General features: G+C 47.1%; 1 protein-coding gene across 1 annotated transcript in view; it reads left to right on the top strand.

The window, feature by feature from the left end:
- Positions 1–20,147, top strand: part of LOC138657422 (zinc finger protein ZFP2-like) — an 85,239-nt gene that overhangs the window by 53,443 nt on the left and 11,649 nt on the right. The window contains exons 7-10 of the mRNA XM_069745203.1: positions 15,971–16,068; positions 16,147–16,225; positions 16,325–16,422; positions 16,545–16,662. Of these exons, the coding sequence (XP_069601304.1) occupies positions 15,971–16,068; positions 16,147–16,225; positions 16,325–16,422; positions 16,545–16,662 (393 nt within the window). The remainder of the gene's footprint in view (positions 1–15,970; positions 16,069–16,146; positions 16,226–16,324; positions 16,423–16,544; positions 16,663–20,147) is intronic.

Raw genomic sequence — 20,147 nt, 5'->3', positions numbered from 1 at the left:
GCCAAAGCGGGGTCATCGTTCGTTTCTACTCAAACCTCTTCGTCATCCCAAAAAAGGACGGGACGGTACGCCCCATCTTGGACCTGAAGCTCCTAAACAAGTACATAAAAGTACGGCACTTCAGGATGGAATCTCTCCGGTCGGTCATCTCCTCGATAGAGAGAGGGGAGTTTCTAGCATCAATCGACATCAAAGATGCTTACCTTCATATCCCAATCTTTCTGCCTCATAAAAGGTTCCTCCGTTTTGCCATCCTAGAGGACCATTTTCAATTCACGGCCCTACCCTTCGGTCTTGCCACGGCACCCAGGGTGTTCACAAAAGTCATGGCGGCTGTCATGGCCATTCTTCATTCTCGAGGAGTGGTCGTGTTGCCATACTTGGACGACCTCCTCATAAAAGGTCCGTCTTATCAGGCCTGCGAAGCAAGCATCCGCATTACCTTGGATTCTCTTTCGCGCCTGGGCTGGTTAATCAACTCGGACAAGTCCTCTCCCATTCCTGCCCGACGGATCTCCTTCCTAGTCATGATCCTGGACCCATCAAGGGGACTCGTCTTGCTCCCTCGGTCCAAGGCCCAAGAGCTTCAGCAGGGAGTTTGGACGCGCTGTCATCCTCGCCCACGGCCCATCCGGTTTGCCATGAAGATCCTGGGAAAGATGGTGGCCGCAATAGAAGCGGTCCCCTTCGCTCAACTCCATCGCCGCCCATTACAACAGGTGTTGTGAATTCTGTGGCTGAATTCACTCCTGTGGTCACAAGTGGTACTGCAGCTTCTGAGCTTCCTCCCTCAGGTGTTCTGGTGAGCTCGTTAGCTGCTTCGTTACTTAACTCCACCTGATGCTGCTATCCTTGCTCCTGGTCAATGTTCCAGTGTTGGATCTGAGCTTCTCCTGATTGTTCCTGTGACCTGCTGCTCTGTATAGCTAAGTGCTTTTTTGCTATTTTGTTGCTTTTTTTATGTCCAGCTTGTCTTTTGTTTTGCTGGAAGCTCTGAGACGCAAAGGGTGTACCGCCGTGCCGTTAGTTCGGCACGGTGGGTCTTTTTTGCCCCCTTTGCGTGGTTTTTGCTTTATGGTTTTTTGTAGACTGCAAAGTTCGCTTTACTGTCCTCGCTCTGTCTAAGATTATCGGGCCCCACTTTGCTGAATCTATTTCATCCCTACGTTTTGTCTTTTCATCTTACTCACAGTCATTATATGTGGGGGGCTGCCTTTTCCTTTGGGGTATTTCTCTGGGGGCAAGTCAGGCCTATTTTTCTATCTTCAGGCTAGCTAGTTTCTTAGGCTGTGCCGAGTTGCATAGGTAGTTGTTAGGCGCAATCCACAGCCGCTTTTAGTTGTGTTTAGGATAGGATCAGGTGTGCAGTCTACAGAGTTTCCACGTCTCAGAGCTCGTTCTTTTGTTTTTGGGTATTTGTCAGATCACTGTGTGCGCTTTGATCGCTAGGCACACTGTGTCTCTGGATTGCCTTCATAACACCTTTCATTAGCAGACATAACAAACAGGCTCTGCTTGACAACTGGATCAGGAGTCCCTTATCCCTCGATCGGCCATGCCCTTTGCCCCCACGGATCAGGCAAGCCCTCACATGGTGGACTCTGGGACCATCTCTCCTCCAGGGGAAGTCTTTTCTCCCAAACCGCTGGCTAGTGTTAACTACCGACGCCAGTCTCCTCGGTTGGGGAGCGGTGTTTCTTCACCACTCTGCCCAGGGGCGGTGGGCAATTCGGGAGTCGAGGCTCCCTATAAACATCCTGGAGATTCGAGCGATCAGACTCGTCCGGAGACGCTTTCACCCCCTGCTCGCGGGTCACCCAATTCGAGTTCAATCGGACAACGTCACAGCGGTAGCGTATATAAACCATCAGGAGGGAACCCGCAGCAGGGCGGCGATGCAGGAAGTCTCCCACATTCTTCGTTGAGCCGAGACCAACCACTCTACCATTTCCGAGGTGCACATTCCGGGCGTCGAGAACTGGGCGGTGGACTTTCTCAGCCGTCAGGGTCTTGCCTCGGGGGAGTGGGAACTTAATCCAGAGGTTTTCCGGCAAATCTGCCTTCGCTGGGTGACCCCGGACGTGGATCTGATGGCGTCCAGACTGAATGCCAAAGTTCCCAACTTCATAGCACGTTCTCGGGATCCCCAGGCCATCGGGGTGGACGCAGTGATATCCCCGTGGCATCGGTTCCAACTCCCGTATGTGTTTCCTCCACTTCCCTTACTGCCGAAGGTGATCCGAAAAATCAAAACGGAGGGGGTTCCGGTCATCCTTGTCGCCCCGGATTGGCCACGGCGCGCATGGTATGCGGAGCTCGTTCAGCTCGTATCCGACATTCCCTGGCGGTTACCAGACCGCCCAGACCTGCTTCGCCAAGGGCCGATCCTCCACCAGAGCTCAGGGACCCTACGTTTAACGGCGTGGCCGTTGAAACCTGGATTCTAACTCGAGCTGGTTTCTCTCAGCAGGTCATTCCCACCATGATAAGCGCTCGCAAAGCATCTTCCGCTTGCATCTATCAACGCACCTGGAAAACCTTCTTCTCGTGGTGCAGGCTCCGAGGTCGCCCTCCGCTCGTTTTCTCAGTCCCTTCCATTTTGGATTTCCTACAGTCCAGCTTGGATTCCGGCCTGGCGCTGAGTTCCCTCAAGGGTCAGATCTCAGCTTTATCCGTGTTGTTCCAACGTAAGATCGCTGCCAATTTGCAAGTCAGGACCTTTATTCAGGGGGTCTCCCATGTGGTACCCCCCTACAGAATGCCGTTAGAGACCTGGGATCTCAATTTGGTTCTGAGCGTTCTTCAGGAACCTCTGTTTGAACCTCTGCAGGATGTCCCGCTAACTGTCCTCTCCTAGAAGGTTGCCTTCCTGGTAGCAGTGACATCTATCAGGCGGGTCTCAGAATTGGCCGCTTTATCCTGCCGGGCGCCTTTCCTTGCCTTCCAAGGTAGTCCTACGCCCATCTCCGGCCTTTCTCCCTAAGGTGGTCTCATCCTTTCACCTTAATGAGGACATCATTCTTCCCTCCTTCTGCCCACAGCCAAAACACAGGGTCGAAAAGGCCCTTCATACCCTGGATGTGTTACGGGCCCTTAGGAGATACATTTCCAGAACTGCTCATTTACGCAAGTCGGACTCCCTCTTTGTTCTCCCGGAGGGTCACAGAAAGGGTTTGGCTGCGTCTAAGGCCACGATAGCCAGATAGATTCGGTCTGCTATCCAAGAATCCTATCTGGTCAGGGGCAGACCTATCCCGGTGGGGATTAGAGCACACTCTACTCGGTCGATGGGTGCTTCTTGGGCCATCCGGCATCAGGCAACGGCGGAGCAGGTTTGCAAGGCCGCAACGTGTTCCAGCCTGCATACTTTCACAAAGCACTACAATGTCCACATTCATTCTTCTGCGGATGCGGCCCTTGGCAGACGGAATCTGCAAGCGGACGTCGCGCATTTATAGTCAGAGGGTACACGGAGTTATCTGGTTGTAATGTTTCCTGTTATGAACTGGTGGTTTAGGAGCAACATGGGACGAGCTCTGAAGGAGGTGGTACCTGTACTGACCGCAGTTCCTAAGCTCAACACAACACTAGAAGTAGCCGTGGGATGTTCCTGTCACTCCCTATACACCTCGTCACAGCATGAGAACTAACTACCCCTAAACATAGAAACAGGAAAGCTATCTTGCCTCAGAGAAAATCCCCAAAGGATAGATAGCCCCCCACAAGTAATGACTGTGAGTGGAGAGGGAAAATACATACATAGAATGAAACCACGATGTAGCAAAGGAGGCCAGTCTGTTGTGAGTTCTGTTTTTGGGCTCCCTCTGGTGGTTACTGACGGTACTGGGTGATTTGTGTTCTGCTGTCTCTGGTGTCCACCTGTTCTATCAGGATATGGGAGTTTCCTATTTAACCGGGCTTTCTTGTCATTTCCTGGCCGGCTATCAAGGTTATCAGAGTGTTTTGTTACCTCAGCTTCTGGCTTCAGTAATCTTCAGGACAAGCTAAGTTTTGATTTTTCTTGTTTCTCGTTTTGCTTTATTTTTGTCTTGTCCAGCTTGCAGATACGTGTTTCTTTGCTGCTGGTAGCTCTAGTGGGCTGTAATTGCTCCTCATGTTCCATGAGTTGGAACATGAGTTCAAGTAATTTCAGGATGGCTTTTTGAAGGGTATTTTGCTGACCGCGCAGTTTACTTTTGTATCCTCTGCTATCTAGTTTTAGCGGGCCTCATTTTGCTGAATCTGTTTTCATACTGCGTATGTGCCATCGTCTCATTTCACCGTCATTATATGTGGGGGGCTGCTATTTCTGTGGGGTATTTCTCTGGAGGCAAGAGAGGTCTGTGTTTCTTCTAATAGGGGAAGTTAGATCTTCGGCTGGTGCGAGACGTCTAGGATCAACGTAGGCACGTTCCCCAGCTATTATTATTTGTGTGTTTAGGTTTAGGGTCGCGGTCAGCTCAGGTTCCATCACCCTAGAGGTCGTTTGTGCTTGTCCTTTTGTGATTCCCTGCCATTGGGATCATGACACCAGTCTAGCTAGATAGATAGGACAGGACAAGATACTGTGCGGTCAGTATAAAAACTACAAAAATCCACACAGAGTTTACAAAAATCTCCACACGTGACTAAAGGTGTGGAGGGTAAATCTGCTTCCCAGAGCTTCCAGCTAACTGAATTAATCCATACTGACAAGCTGGACAAAACATAGAATGCACAGAACAATTAAGTACACAACATGTGGACAGAAAAGAGCAAAGCAAGGACTTATCTTTGCTGAACTGGTCAGGATATCAGGGAAATCCAAGCAGAGATGTGAATCCAACCAGGAACCATTGACAAGTAGCACTGGCTGAAGGGAAGAGCCAGGCATAAAAGCCGAGCAGAAAGACAATTAGTGGAAGCCGCTTCAGACTGCTAAATCCAAGGAGCAGCCATACCACTTAAAACCACCGGAGGGAGCCCAAGAGCAGAACTCACAAAAGTGCCACTTACAACCACCGGAGGGAGCCCAAGAGCGGAATTCACAACAGTACCCCCCCCTTGAGGAGAGGTCACAGAACCCTCACCAGAGCCCCCAGGCCGATCAGGACGAGCCAAATGAAAAGCACAAACCAAATCGGCGGCATGGACATCGGAGGCAACAACCCAAGAATTATCCTCCGGGCCATAACCCTTCCACTTGACAAGATACTGAAGCCTCCGCCTCGAAAAACGAGAATCCATAATTTTCTCAACCTCATATTCCAACTCTCCCTCAACCAACACCGGGGCAGGAGGATCAACCGAGGGAACAACGGGCACCACATATCTCCGCAACAAAGATCTATGGAAAACATGATGAATGGCAAAAGAGGCTGGAAGAGCCAAACAAAAAGACACCGGATTGATAATTTCAGAAATCTTATAAGGACCAATAAACCGAGGCTTAAACTTAGGGGAAGAAACCTTCATAGGAACATGACGAGAAGACAACCAAACCAAATCCCCCACACGAAGCCGGGGACCAACACACCGACGGCGGTTAGCAAAACGTTGAGCCTTTTCCTGAGACAACGTCAAATTGTCCACCACATGAGTCCAAATCTGCTGCAGCCTGTCCACCACAGAATCCACACCAGGACAATCAGAAGGCTCAACCTGCCCCGAAGAAAAACGAGGATGAAAACCAAAATTACAAAAGAAAGGTGAAACCAAAGTAGCCGAACTAGCCCTATTATTAAGGGCAAACTCGGCCAAGGGCAAGAAAGCCACCCAATCATCCTGATCAGCAGACACAAAGCATCTCAAATAGGTTTCCAAGGTCTGATTAGTTCGCTCAGTTTGGCCATTAGTCTGAGGATGAAACGCCGAAGAAAAAGACAAATCAATGCCCATCCTAGCACAAAAAACCCGCCAAAACCTAGAGACAAACTGAGAACCTCTGTCAGACACAATATTCTCAGGAATGCCATGCAAACGAACCACATGCTGAAAAAACAATGGAACCAAATATGAGGACGAAGGCAACTTAGGCAAAGGTACCAAATGGACCATTTTTGAGAACCGGTCACAAACCACCCAGATAAGACATCTGGGAAACAGGAAGATCCGAAATAAAATCCATGGAAATATGCGTCCAGGGCCTCTCAGGGACCGGCAAAGGCAAAAGCAACCCACTAGCGCGGGAACAGCAAGGCTTGGCCCGGGCGCAAGTCCCACAGGACTGCACAAAAGCACGCACATCCCGCAACAAGGAAGGCCACCAAAAGGACCTAGCAACCAAATCTCTGGTACCAAAAATCCCAGGATGACCAGCCAACACTGAACAATGAACCTCAGAAATTACCCTACTTGTCCATCTATCAGGAACAAACAGCTTCCCCACTGGACAGCGGTCGGGTTTATCAGCCAGAAATTCCTGAAGCACCCGCCGCAAATCAGGGGAGATGGCAGAAAGAATCACCCCTTCCTTAAGAATGCCAACCGGCTCAAGGACTCCAGGAGAATCAGGCGAAAAATTCCTAGAGAGGGCATCAGCCTTAACATTCTTAGATCCCGGAAGATACGAGACCACAAAATGAAAACGGGAGAAAAACAGGGACCATCGAGCCTGTCTAGGGTTCAGCCGCTTAGCCGACTCGAGGTAAATCAGATTCTTATGATCAGTCAAGACCACAACGCGGTCCTTGGCTCCCTCAAGCCAATGTCGCCACTCCTCAAATGCCCACTTCATAGCCAACAACTCACGATTGCCGACGTCATAATTGCGCTCCGCAGGCGAAAACTTTCTGGAAAAAAAAGCACACGGTTTCATCAAAGAACCATCAGAATTCCTCTGAGACAAAACGGCCCCTGCCCCAATCTCAGAAGCGTCAACCTCAACCTGAAAAGGAAGAGAAACATCCGGCTGACGCAACACAGGGGCAGAAGTAAATCGGCGTTTAAGCTCCCGAAAGGCCTCAACAGTCGCAGAGGACCAATTTGTCACATCAGCGCCTTTTTTTGTCAAATCAGTAAGGGGCTTAACCACACTGGAAAAGTTGGCAATGAAACGGATAGAAATTAGCAAAGCCCCAAAATTTCTGAAGGCTCTTCACAGATCTGGGTTGAATCCAGTCATGAATGGCTTGGACCTTAACAGGATCCATTTCCATAGACGAGGGAGAAAAAATAAAACCCAAAAAAGAGACCTTCTGAACTCCGAATAGGCACTTAGACCCCTTCATAAATAAAGCATTATCACGAAGGATCTGGAATACCATCCTGACCTGCTTCACATGAGACTCCCAATCATCGGAAAAAATCAAAATATCATCCAAATATACAACCATGAATTTATCAAGATAATTGCGGAAAATATCATGAATGAAAGATTGGAACACAGATGGAGCATTAGAGAGCCCGAATGGCATCACAAGGTATTCAAAATGGCCCTCGGGCGTATTAAACGCAGTTTTCCATTCGTCACCCTGTTTAATACGAACAAGATTATATGCCCCTCAAAGGTCAATCTTAGTAAACCAACTAGCCCCCTTAATCCGAGCAAACAAATCAGAAAGCAAAGGCAAGGGGTATTGGAATTTGACCGTGATCTTATTAAGAAGACAATAATCTATACATGGTCTCGAGGAGCCATCCTTCTTAGCAACAAAAAAGAAACCCGCTCCCAATGGTGACGAAGACGGCCGAATATGCCCCTTCTCCAAAGACTCCTTAACATAACTCCGCATGGCGGCATGCTCTGGCACTGACAGATTGAAAAGTTGACCCTTAGGGAACTTGCAGCCAGGAATCAAGTCAATAGCACAATCACAGTCTCTGTGCGGTGGAAGGGAACTGGACTTGGGCTCATCAAATACATTCTGGAAATCCGACAAAAACTCAGGGACCTCAGAAGAGGGGGAAGAGGAAATTGACATCAAAGGAACGTCACTATGTACCCCTTGACAACCCCAACTAGTCACAGACATAGTTTTCCAATCCAGCACCGGATTATGTTCCTGTAACCATGGAAAACCCAGTACAACAACATCATGCAGGTTATGCAACACCAGAAAACGGCAATCTTCCTGATGTGCTGGAGCCATGTACATGGTCATCTGCGTCCAGTACTGAGGTTTATCCTTGGCCAATGGTGTAGCATCAATGCCCCTCAAAGGAATAGGGCTCTGCAAAGGCTGCAAGGAAAAACCACAGCGCCTGGCGAATTCTAAGTCCATTAAGTTCAGGGCAGTGCCTGAATCCACAAATGCCATGACAGAAAAGGACGACAATGAGCAAATCAGGGTCACAGATAAGAGAAATTTAGGCTGTACAGTACTGATGGTAACAGACCTAGCGACCCTCTTAGTACGCTTAGGGCAATCAGAAATAACATGAGCAGAATCACCACAGTAAAAACACAGCCTATTCTGACGTCTGAATTCCTGCCGTTCTGTTCTAGTCAAAATCCTATCACATTGCATAGGCTCAGGACTCTGCTCAGAGGACACTGCCATATGGTGCACAGCTTTGCACTCGCGCAGACGCCGATCAATCTGAATGGCTAGAGACATAGATTCACTCAAACCAGCAGGCGTAGGGAAGCCCACCATAACATCTTTAAGGGCTTCAGAAAGACCTTTTCTGAAAATTGCAGCCAGAGCATCCTCATTCCATTTAGTGAGCACAGACCATTTTCTAAATTTCTGGCAGTATAATTCTGCCGCTTCCTGACCTTGACACAGGGCCAACAGGGTTTTTTCTGCATGATCCACAGAATTAGGTTCGTCATACAATAATCTGAGCGCTTGAAAAAATGCGTCTACATTCAGCAATGCTGGATCCCCTGATTCATGGGAAAATGCCCAGTCCTGAGGGTCACCACGCAGCAAGGATATGGTGATTTTAACTTGCTGAATGGGATCACCAGAAGAACGGGGTTTCAAAGCAAAAAACAACTTGCAGTTATTTTTAAAGTTCAAAAACTTGGATCTGTCCCCAAAAAACAAATCAGGAGTAGGAATTCTAGGCTCTAAAGCCGGAGTCTGGACAACATAATCTTGGATACTCTGTACTCTTGCAGCAAGTTGATCCACACAAGAAAACAAACCCTGAACATCCATGCCAGCGCCAAAATCCTGAACCACCCAGAAGTCAAGAGGAAAAAAAAGATAAAACAGAGCACAGAAAAAAAAAATGGTTCAGAATTTTTTTTTCCTTCTTTTGAGATGCATTTAATTCATTTTTGGCCACTTGTACTGTTATGAACTGGTGGTTTAGGAGCAACATGGGACGAGCTCTGAAGGAGGTGGTACCTGTACTGACTGCAGTTCCTAAGCTCAACATAACACTAGAAGTAGCCGTGGGATGTTCCTGTCACTCCCTAGACACCTCGTCACAGCATGAGAACTAACTACCCCTAAAGATAGAAACAGGAAAGCTATCTTGCCTCAGAGAAAATCCCCAAAGGATAGATAGCCCCCCACAAGAAATGACTGTGAGTGGAGAGGGAAAAGACATACATAGAATGAAACCACGATGTAGCAAAGGAGGCCAGTCTAGCTAGATAGATAGGACAGGACAAGATACTGTGCGGTCAGTATAAAAACTACAAAAATCCACACAGAGTTTACAAAAATCTCCACACCTGACTAAAGGTGTGGAGGGTAAATCTGCTTCCCAGAGCTTTCAGCTAACTGAATTAATCCATACTGACAAGCTGGACAAAACATAGAATGCACAGAACAATTAAGTACACAACATGTGGACAGAAAAGAGCAAAGCAAGGACTTATCTTTGCTGAACTGGTCAGGATATCAGGGAAATCCAAGCAGAGATGTGAATCCAACCAGGAACCATTGACAAGTAGCACTGGCTGAAGGGAAGAGCCAGGCATAAAAGCCAAGCAGAAAGACAATTAGTGGAAGCAGCTGCAGACTGCTAAATCCAAGGAGCAGCCATACCACTTAAAACCACCGGAGGGAGCCCAAGAGCAGAACTCACAAAAGTGCCACTTACAACCACCAGAGGGAGCCCAAGAGCGGAATTCACAACAGTTTCCCACCCAGGGACTGCTTTGGGACGTCCCATGGTCCTGTGTCCCCCAATGTGGCGAAGGAGAAATAGGGATTTTTGTGTACTCGCCGTAAAATCCTTTTCTCCGAGCCACTCATTGGGGGACACAGCACCCACCCTGTTAGCCTGTTCGGCTCGTTACCTTTTTGGTTCTTGACTTTCTCTGACATGTTATACTCTAATGTTTTGTAATATATTATTATTAATCTCCTACTGCTTTTACACTGAACTGGGACTCTGGAAGCCAGCATGAAGGTGTATACTGCAGGATAGGAGCTAACTCTTTTTTGTCTCAACTTAGTGTCAGCCTCCTAGTGACGGCAGCATAACACCCATGGTCCTGTGTCCCCCAGTGAGTGGCTCGGAGAAAAGGATTTTACGGTGAGTACACAAAAATCACTATTTTGTTTTTTCATATTTTTATTTTTTTTATAAATCTCGTGGCACTTGTATTACACAGATCGCTGGTATACTACGCTGACCAAACTTTCTTAGGCTACGTTCACATTTGCGTTGCGACGAGCGCAACTGCGGCGACGCATGCGTCATGCGCCCCTATATTTAACCCCTTTACCCCCAAGGGTGGTTTGCACGTTATGGACCAGGCCAATTTTTACAATTCTGACCACTGTCCCTTTATGAGGTTATAACTCTGGAACGCTTCAACGGATCCCGGTGATTCTGACATTGTTTTCTTGTGACATATTGTACTTCATGATAGTGGTAAAATTTCTTTGATATTACTTGCGATTATTTGTGAAAAAAACGGAAATATGGCGAAAATTTTGAAAATTTCGCAATTTTCCAACTTTGAATTTTTATGCAATTAAATCACAGAGATGTCACACAAAATACTTAATAAGTAACATTTCCCACATGTCTACTTTACATCAGCACAATTTTTGGAACCAAAATTTTTTTTTGTTAGGGAGTTATAAGGGTTAAAAGTTGACCAGCAATTTCTCATTTTTACAACACCATTTTATTTTAGGGACCACATCTCATTTGAAGTCATTTTGAGGGGTCTATATGATAGAAAATACCCAAGTGTGACACCATTCTAAAAATTGCACCCCTCATGGTGCTCAAAACCATATTCAAGAAGTTTATTAACCCTTCAGGTGTTTCACAGGAATTTTTGGAATGTTTAAATAAAAATTAACATTTAACTTTTTTTCACAAAAAATTTACTTCAGCTCCAATTTGTTTTATTTTGCCAAGAGTTACAGGAGAAAATGGACCCCAAACCTTGTTGTACAATTTGTCCTGAGTACGCCGATACCACATAAGTGGAGGTAAACCACTGTTTGGGCGCATGACAGAGCTCGGAAGCGAAGGAACGCCATTTGACTTTTTAATGCAAAATTGACTGTAATTGAGATGGGAGGCCATGTTGCGTTTGGAGAGCCACTGATGTGCCTAAACATTGAAACCCCCCACAAGTGACACCATTTTGGAAAGTAGACCCCCTAAGGAACTTATCTAGAGGTGTGGTGAGCACTTTGACCCACCAAGTGTTTCACAGAAGTTTATAATGCAGAACCGTAAAAATAAAAAATATTTTTTGTGAAAAAAAAATGATCTTTTCGTCCCCAATTTTTTATTTTCCCAATGGTAAGAGAAGAATTTGGAACCAAAAAGTTGTTGCACAATTTGTCCTGAGTACTCTGATACCCCATATGTGGGGGTAAATCACTGTTTGGGCGCATGGGAGACCTCGGAAGGGAAGGAGCGCCGTTTGACCTTTCAATGCAAAATTGACAGGAATTGAGATGGGACGCCATGTTGCGTTTGAAGAGCCACTGATGTGCCTAAACATTGAAACCCCCCAGAAGTGATACCATTTTGGAAAGTAGACCCCCTAAGGAACTTATATAGAGGTGTGGTGAGCACTTTGACCCACCAAGTGCTTCACAGAAGTTTATAATGCAGAGCCGTAAAAAAAAAACAAAATTTTTTCCCACAAATATTATTTTTTAGCCCCCAGCTTTGTATTTTCCCGAGGGGAATAGGAGAAATTGGACCCCAAAATTTGTTGTGCAATTTGTCCTGAGTGCGCTGATACCCCATATGTGGGGGGGGGGGGGGGAACCACCGTTTGGGCGCATGGGAAGGCTCGGAAGGGAAGGAGCGCCATTTGAAATACAGACTTAGATGGAATGGTCTGCAGGCGTCACATTGCGTTTGCAGAGCCCCTAATGTACCTAAACAATAGAAACCCCCCACAAGTGACCCCATATTGGAAACTAGACCCCCAAGGAACTTATCTAGATGTGTTGTGAGAACTTTGAGCCCCCAAGTGTTTCACTACAGTTTCTAACGCAGAGCCGTGAAAATAAAAAGAAAAATTCCCCCCAAAATTATTTTTTAGCCCCCAGTTTTGTATTTTCTCGAGGGTAACAGGAGAAATTGGACCCCAAAATTTGTTGTCCAATTTGTCCTGAGTGCGCTGATGCCCTATATGTGGAGGGGAACCACCGTTTGGGCGCATGGGAGGGCTCGGAAGGGAAGGAGCACCATTTGGAATGCAGACTTAGATGGAATGCTCTGCAGGCGTCACATTGCGTTTGCAGAGCCCCTAATGTACCTAAACAGTAGAAACCCCCCACAAGTGACCCCATATTGGAAACTAGACCCCCCAATGAACTTATCTAGATGTGTTGTGAGAACTTTGAGCCCCCAAGTGTTTCACTACAGTTTATAACGCAGAGCCGTGAAAATTAAAAAAATCTTTTTTTTCCCACAAAACTTATCTTTTAGCCCCCAGTTTTGTATTTTCTCAAGGGTAACAGGAGAAATTGGACCCCAAAAGTTCTTGTCCTATTTGTCCTGAGTACGCTGATACCCCATATGTTGGGGTAAACTCCTGTTTGGGCACACGGGAGAGCTCGGAAGGGAAGGAGCACTGTTTTACTTTTTCAACGCAGAATTGGCTGGAATTGAGATCGGACGCCATGTTGCGTTTGGAGAGCCCCTGATGTGCCTAAACAGTGGAAACCCCCCAATTATAACTGAAACCCTAATCCAAACACACCCCTAACTCTAATTCCAACGGTAACCCTAACCACACCTCTAACCCAGACACACCCCTAACCCTAATCCCAACCCTATTCCCAACCGCAAATGTAATCCAAACCCTAACTTTAGCCCCAACCCTAACTGTAGCCTTAACCCTAATTGTAGCCTTAACCCTAACTGTAGCCTTAACCCTAGCCCTAACCATAACCCTAGCCCTAACCCTAGCCCTAGTCCTAACCCTAGCCCTAAGCCTAGCCCTAACCCTATCCCTAGTCCTAACCCTAGCCCTAACCATAACCCTAACCATAACCCTAGCCCTAACCCTAGCCCTAACCCTAGCCCTAATGGGAAAATGGAAATAAATACATTTTTTAAATTTTTTTTATTTTTCCCTAACTAAGGGGGTAATGAAGGGGGGTTTGATTTACTTTTATAGCGGGTTTTTTAGCGGATTTTTATAATTGGCAGCCGTCACTCACTGAAAGACGCTTTCTATTGCAAAAAATATTTTTTGCGTTACCACATTTTGAGAGCTGTAATTTTTCCATATTTGAGTCCACAGAGTCATGTGAGGTCTTGTTTTTTGCGGGACGAGTTGACGTTTTTATTGGTAACACTTTCGGGCACGTGACATTTTTTGATCGCTTTTTATTCCGATTTTTGTGAGTCAGAATTGCCAAAAACCAGCTATTCATGAATTTCTTTTGGGGGAGGCGTTTATACCGTTCCGCGTTTGGTAAAATTGATAAAGCAGTTTTATTCTTCGGGTCAGTACGATTATAGCGACATCTCATTTATATCATTTTTTTATGTTTTGGCGCTTTTATACGATAAAAACTATTTTATAGAAAAAATAATTATTTTTGCATCGCTTTATTCTGAGGACTATAACTTTTTTACTTTTTTGCTGATGTTGCTGTATGGCGGCTCATTTTTTGCGGGACAAGATGACGCTTTCAGCGGTACCATGGTTAGTTATATCTGTCTTTTTGATCGCGTGTTATTCCACTTTTTGTTCGGCGGTATGATAATAAAGCGTTGTTTTTTGCTTCGTTTTTTTTTTTTTTCCTTACGGTGTTTACTGAAGGGGTTAACTAGTGGGCCAGTTTTATAGGTCGGGTCGTTACGGACGCGGCGATACTAAATATGTGTACTTTTATTTTTTTTTTTTTTTTATTTAGATAGAGAAATGTATTTATGGGAATAATATATATTTTTTTTTTTCATTATTTAGGATTTTTTTTTTTTTTTTTTTTTTTTTTTACACACTTGTTAAAAAAATTTTTTTTAACTTTTTTACTTTGTCCCAGGGGGGGACAATACAGATCGGTGATCTGCCAGTTTGCACAGCAGTCTGACAGATCACCGATCTGTCAAACAGCGCTGCAGCGTTACCAAGTGCCTGCTCTGAGCAGGCACTTGGTAAGCCACCTCCCTCCCTGCAGGACCCGGCTCCGCGGCCATCTTGGATCCGGGACTTGATGCAGGGAGGGAGGTAAGAGACACCCGGAGCAACGCGATCACATCGCGTTGCTGCGGGGGTCTCAGGGAAGCCCGCAGGGAGCCCCCTCCCTGCGCGATGCTTCCCTGCACCGCCGGCACACCGCGATCATGTTTGATCGCGGTGTGCCGGGGGTTAATGTGCCGGGGGCGGTCCGTGACCGCTCTTGGCACATAGTGCCGGATGTCAGCTGCGATAAGTGAGCGCGGCCGATCAGCTATGACGTACTATTCCGTCCTTGGGAAGTAAAGCCCACCCCACATGGACGGAATAGTACGTCTAATGGCAGAAAGGGGTTAACATGGGGGCCGCATGGACATGCGTTGTGCTGCGTTTTGTGATGCATACGTTTTTTGGGCGCAAGTGTCAGGGCGCAGAGGACGCTGCTTGTTGCATTTTTTTGCGCTATAAAAATGAACGCATGCGTCACAAAACGCTGCGTTTTTGCGTGTGTTGTGCATTGCGTCGCCGACGCAGCACACAACAACGCAAATGTGAACGTAGCCTTATTCCATGCCCCTGGTGCCGTCACTGGCAGACCCTGAGGTTGTCATGTTGACCTCGGGTTGCCATGACGTCCATCAGATACTCGCAATCACATCACGGTGGTGCCGATCGGAAGAAAGAGGAAGCCCCCTCCCTCTCTGTCTCCTAAATTTTGCTAACAATATTAATCGAGGCATCTAGGAGGGTGAACAGCCAGGGGCAGTGCGGGCACCGCTCCTGACACTGATAGCCGGGTCTCTGCTATCCCATAAGCCGAGCTCACAGCGGCAATTGCGAGGGTATAGCTCTTGTGCTGGCACGATGGCCAAGATGTACCTATACTTTAACGGTAGTGAAGGGGTTAAAGAAGAATAAAAACGCAGTAACTCGTCTATTATTAGAAGGACGGCAGGTTCTCTCCTCTTAGAGTGATCCCAGAGGATCCTGTCCAGGAGGGAGGCCGTGTCCTCATTGTGATCTCATGAGCTCCCAAAAAACAATCACTGGTAAATGGTGACCGTCCTTCCCCCAATCTCCATAATGGTGAATTAGAGAAGAAACCGCTGGATAGAAATGTGGAGCTTTCTCCAGCTCCTCTGTGGTTCCATCCCTGGTGGAGACGAAACTTGGAGAAGTTGTGTTTCTTAGTGCTGCTCCATCAGCTGACTGACGAGGGTCTTCTCTGTTCCCCTCCTCAGGGTCCTCATCCTCCAGGTGCAGAGCACAGAGCATTAGGCTTTGGCCTCGCTGATTATCACTTCATATTTGGGGTCCACAATGTGCTGGGACCTCGGTACCGGTGGTGAGGACCACAACAGTGTAATTTAGCCCCTGATACATAAACCTAGAATTACCGGTTCTGAGAGACGTGTCTCATATATAGACAGATACACGGCCGGTGATGTATTCAGTCTGTGTCTCCTACAGATGGATCCAGGAGGAGAAATCCACCAGAGAGATGTCCCCATTCTCTGTATCCCCAGGACTGTCCGGAGGAGAATCACAACATCCCGGAGGAACATCAGGTAGATGACACCGAAGCCCCCACAACATTTGACCATGAAGTGATGGGACCTGAGCGCATCTTACATTTTTCTTTTTAGGTTGAAGATCTGATTGATGTTAAGGTTGAGGGTATTCATGGAGGACAAGAGGCGATCGCAATATGGGCCGATCAGCGGGGTGAGGAGGGGAGACGGTCATGTCTGTTCTGTGTTCACCTACTTCCATCATCTCATCATCACATGACTTAATCTATTCCATCACTGTGTGTCTCCACAGATGGATCCATGAGGAGAAATCCACCAGAGAGATGTCCCCGTCCTCTGTGTCCCCAGGACTGTCCGGAGGAGAATCACAACATCCCGGAGGATCATCAGGTAGACGGTGCTGAGCCCTGTACCGGATCTGTATATGGGGGGAAATTTCTGATCGAGGTCATAGATGTCACATATTTTGGTGGTCTCTTGTATTGTGCTGATTGTTACATCTGATATATCAGGAGGAAGATCCGACTAAGAATAAAGTGAAGGATGAGACAGAAGAAGAAGCGATGACGAGGGGGGATCAGCCGTGTGTGAGTGACGGGAAGGAGGAGATTCCGGGAGATGTTTTCACCGGTGTGTGATATTAACCGGCGCGTGATAATGATGACCGGCGCATGGTGATGATGATGATTGTTAGGTGTCGAGTTCCTGCAGCTGCACAGGGGGAATCTCGAACCATGTCCTCTGCGGTCTCCCATTTTCCCCAGCCTGCTTAGCAGAGACATCGGTCCCAGCGTCTTCCTCGTGCGGATGCTGAGCGTCTGGTTACTGCTGCCGTTCTAGGTCCAGCAATTGTAACCAGCATTAATCAGCGGCGAGCAAACGCTCAAGAGACTAAGTCCTGCTTTTTGTCTACTGAGCATGCCCGTGGGACGACCTCTCATTGGAGGCAGGAGGTCACATGCTCACGTCCTGTAGCGGCTCTGATTGTAACACCAGGAAGGTCCCGAAAGGCTGCGACTATAAAAGATTTGCATGGCTGCTCGACCATGCGCTAGTATGTATGACAATGTATGTGTGTGCTGTGAGATTGACTCTGGTGAATGCTCCTAAATGATCCCTTCCCTCTGGTTGTTGTTTAGGTATTAGGGTGAGTGGAGCAAACAAGTCAGCGCCTAATAATGGCTTCACAGCTGCGTTCACACTTCTAGGGTGGGAATTCCTGCTTGGACTCAGCATCTGCCCCGGGCATCCTCAGGCGCGGGCTCAAAAGCCACCGAGGGTCAGAGCAAGTCCAACCACCAGTGTAGTGGGGTGAATTCTAGGGATCCCACTACCGTCCACCTACTGCACCGTGTGACTGCTAACAGAGTACAGCGTTACTACTGCGACTCTGTGGAGTAACAGAGTTCGCTTCTAAAATTGACAAAACAAAGAATATAGACGGCACCAGGCTCAAAATGCACCCAATCTTTGACGCAAAGCAGCACAATGTCTGCGCAGGATTCGTGTAGCAAGCACAGATAAAGCAGACTACGGCGGTGCTCCACATAGAAAAATCAAGTCCATTCCATATAGTAAAAAAGAAGAATATGTGGCACTCACCCAGAAAAGCTGCTGAATTAAAGTCCTTTATTCATGATGCGATAAAACGGAACACTTTTGGAGAGGCGGCTGGGATCGGGAGATGGTGCTAGGAGGAGGAGAGGTGGACGACGATCGTTTCGCGCAGATGCGCCTGGACCCGTTGAAGCGCATCTGCGCGAAACGATCGTCGTCCACCTCTCCTCCTCCTAGCACCATCTCCCGATCCCAGCCGCCTCTCCAAAAGTGTTCCGTTTTATCGCATCATGAATAAAGGACTTTAATTCAGCAGCTTTTCTGGGTGAGTGCCACATATTCTTCTTTTTTACTATATGGAATAGAGTTCGCTTCTATTCACACCGGGTGACGCCATTACTTAGCTGCAGGTTCCATCTCTGCACGGTGGACCCTGGGCTGCGAATGCACCGTATTGCTATCTTTATATTTATTTGGTGCGTTCCCCCAGCCCTAACGATGATGATGATGACTGGTATGTAATAATGACGGCAGTGTGTGATATCGTGTGGAGTCTCCGGTGCAGTGAAGCTTTATCTTCTGTCCTCATCACAGCAGAAGCGTCCGGTGATGGCGCGGCTGCTCCTGTAGAGTCCGGCGGTGCACCGATGAATAACGGATCCGCCTTCACACCTCTTCTTAATGATTTAGGAAGCGCAGATTTAGTTTTCCTTTACCTTTGTGAATATTTCTTCCATCCTTTCCATCCGTATTTTTCTTCCACAAGTCCCATGTTGCCATATAAATGACTGAGCTCGTGTTACAGGTTATGAATCTCCCCGTCCTATGGATCTCGGTGATGTAGCAGCCTCTGCCTGGTGCTGACGAGTGACGTCACATGTCACATGTAGAGTCGTCCTACCTGTCCCCTCTGCCTCCCACGGCCTCCTACACTGAGGCCGATGTTCTGGTCCCTCCACATCCAGGCCGGCCGCCCGGTGGCATGAAGAGCCCTGTGGTAAGTCAGAAGTGCCGTGCTATGGAGGTGTGGGTCAGACATACGGCTGTCGTCCCTCTGCCACTATGGAGGCCATATTGGCTGTAGGAGAACCAGAACACCGGTCTCAGTCGGAGGCAAGCGGAGGACACCAGGTAGGTGACAGTACATGACAAATGTTTAGTCCCTCCTCTGTGCCGGGGTGAAGAATAGCTTTATCATAAAAGGGATTACGAGCTTGTATCTACAAACAGATGTGATACATCCGGCCCCATAGCCCCCTGCATATAATATCCGGCCCCATAGCCCCCAGCGTATAATATCCGGCCCCATAGCCCCCGAGCGTATAATATCCGGCCCTGTAGCTCCCACCCCGGTATATAACATGCGGTTCCTCCCCACATATGGGTTCACACAGGAACTGTTGGGTACATAGAGCCTGGAGGGGCGTAATTAGGGGGTGATATGTGCAAAATAGGACAGATTTAAAAATGTATTATGTCAAAAATAAAAAAAAAACGTGATTTTGGGAACATCCCTTTAAATGAATATTAGGTCCATGAAAAAAAACTACTCATCTGATCAGTCCAAGCGAGTTACGTTGGCCCGTGTGCCGTCTGTGTACAATCCGTTTTTTTTCTTTACTCAACAACTATTAACTCTTTACACCCTTTATAAGTATATAAGGGGACAATACAAATATCTCGCTGAGGATCTGTTTATACCAAGGAAGGTGACGGGCACAAGGGGGCATTCTTTGCGTCTGGAGGAGAGAAGGTTTTTCCACCAACATAGAAGAGGATTCTTTACTGTTAGGGCAGTGAGAATCTGGAATTGCTTGCCTGAGGAGGTGGTGATGGCGAACTCAGTCGAGGGGTTCAAGAGAGGCCTGGATGTCTTCCTGGAGCAGAACAATATTGTATCATACAATTATTAGGTTCTGTAGAAGGACGTAGATCTGGGTATTTATTATGATGGAATATAGGCTGAACTGGATGGACAAATGTCTTTTTTCGGCCTTACTAACTATGTTACTATGTTACTATGTTACACGACCATTTACAGTTTCCTGCTCCAGAATGGTAATCGCTGCCGAATACAAATGCGAATAAATCCGAATAAGAAGAAAAAAATACAAACTTAACCCCTCAGTGACTGAGCTAATTTCTCTATCGCTTCATTGGAGGACAGAAGAGGTGATTTTTCTCCCGCAGGTCCACTCTCTCCAGTGTGTGTGCCGTAGGCCATCGGGAAAATTTTGAGACCCAGGAAAACATTGGGGTTCCCTGGTAAACATATATGTAGATATATGTTGTGGTAGATCATCTCACTCGGCTACACATAGAGGTAGACACAGGAACACTGTCTCTTTAAATCTTCCACTGGTTTATTAAGAGTACTGCATAAACCAGTGCAAAATTAGGAAAACAAACACAGCCTTCCTGGCCTATCCGGAAAACAAAAACATAACCTGTCATAGTCTTAGTTGCAACGGGAATCCGTACATTTCAAGGACAAACTACACAAGGTTCAGCTTTCCTGATCATGAACATGCGGCTCCAGAGCTTTCCCTCCAGGCCCA

This window comes from Ranitomeya imitator, chromosome 1 (genome assembly GCF_032444005.1).
Source record: "Ranitomeya imitator isolate aRanImi1 chromosome 1, aRanImi1.pri, whole genome shotgun sequence".
Taxonomy (NCBI): Eukaryota; Metazoa; Chordata; class Amphibia; order Anura; family Dendrobatidae; genus Ranitomeya; species Ranitomeya imitator.
Note: the sequence above shows the minus strand (reverse complement) of the source record. Positions and strands in the feature narration are given on the sequence as shown.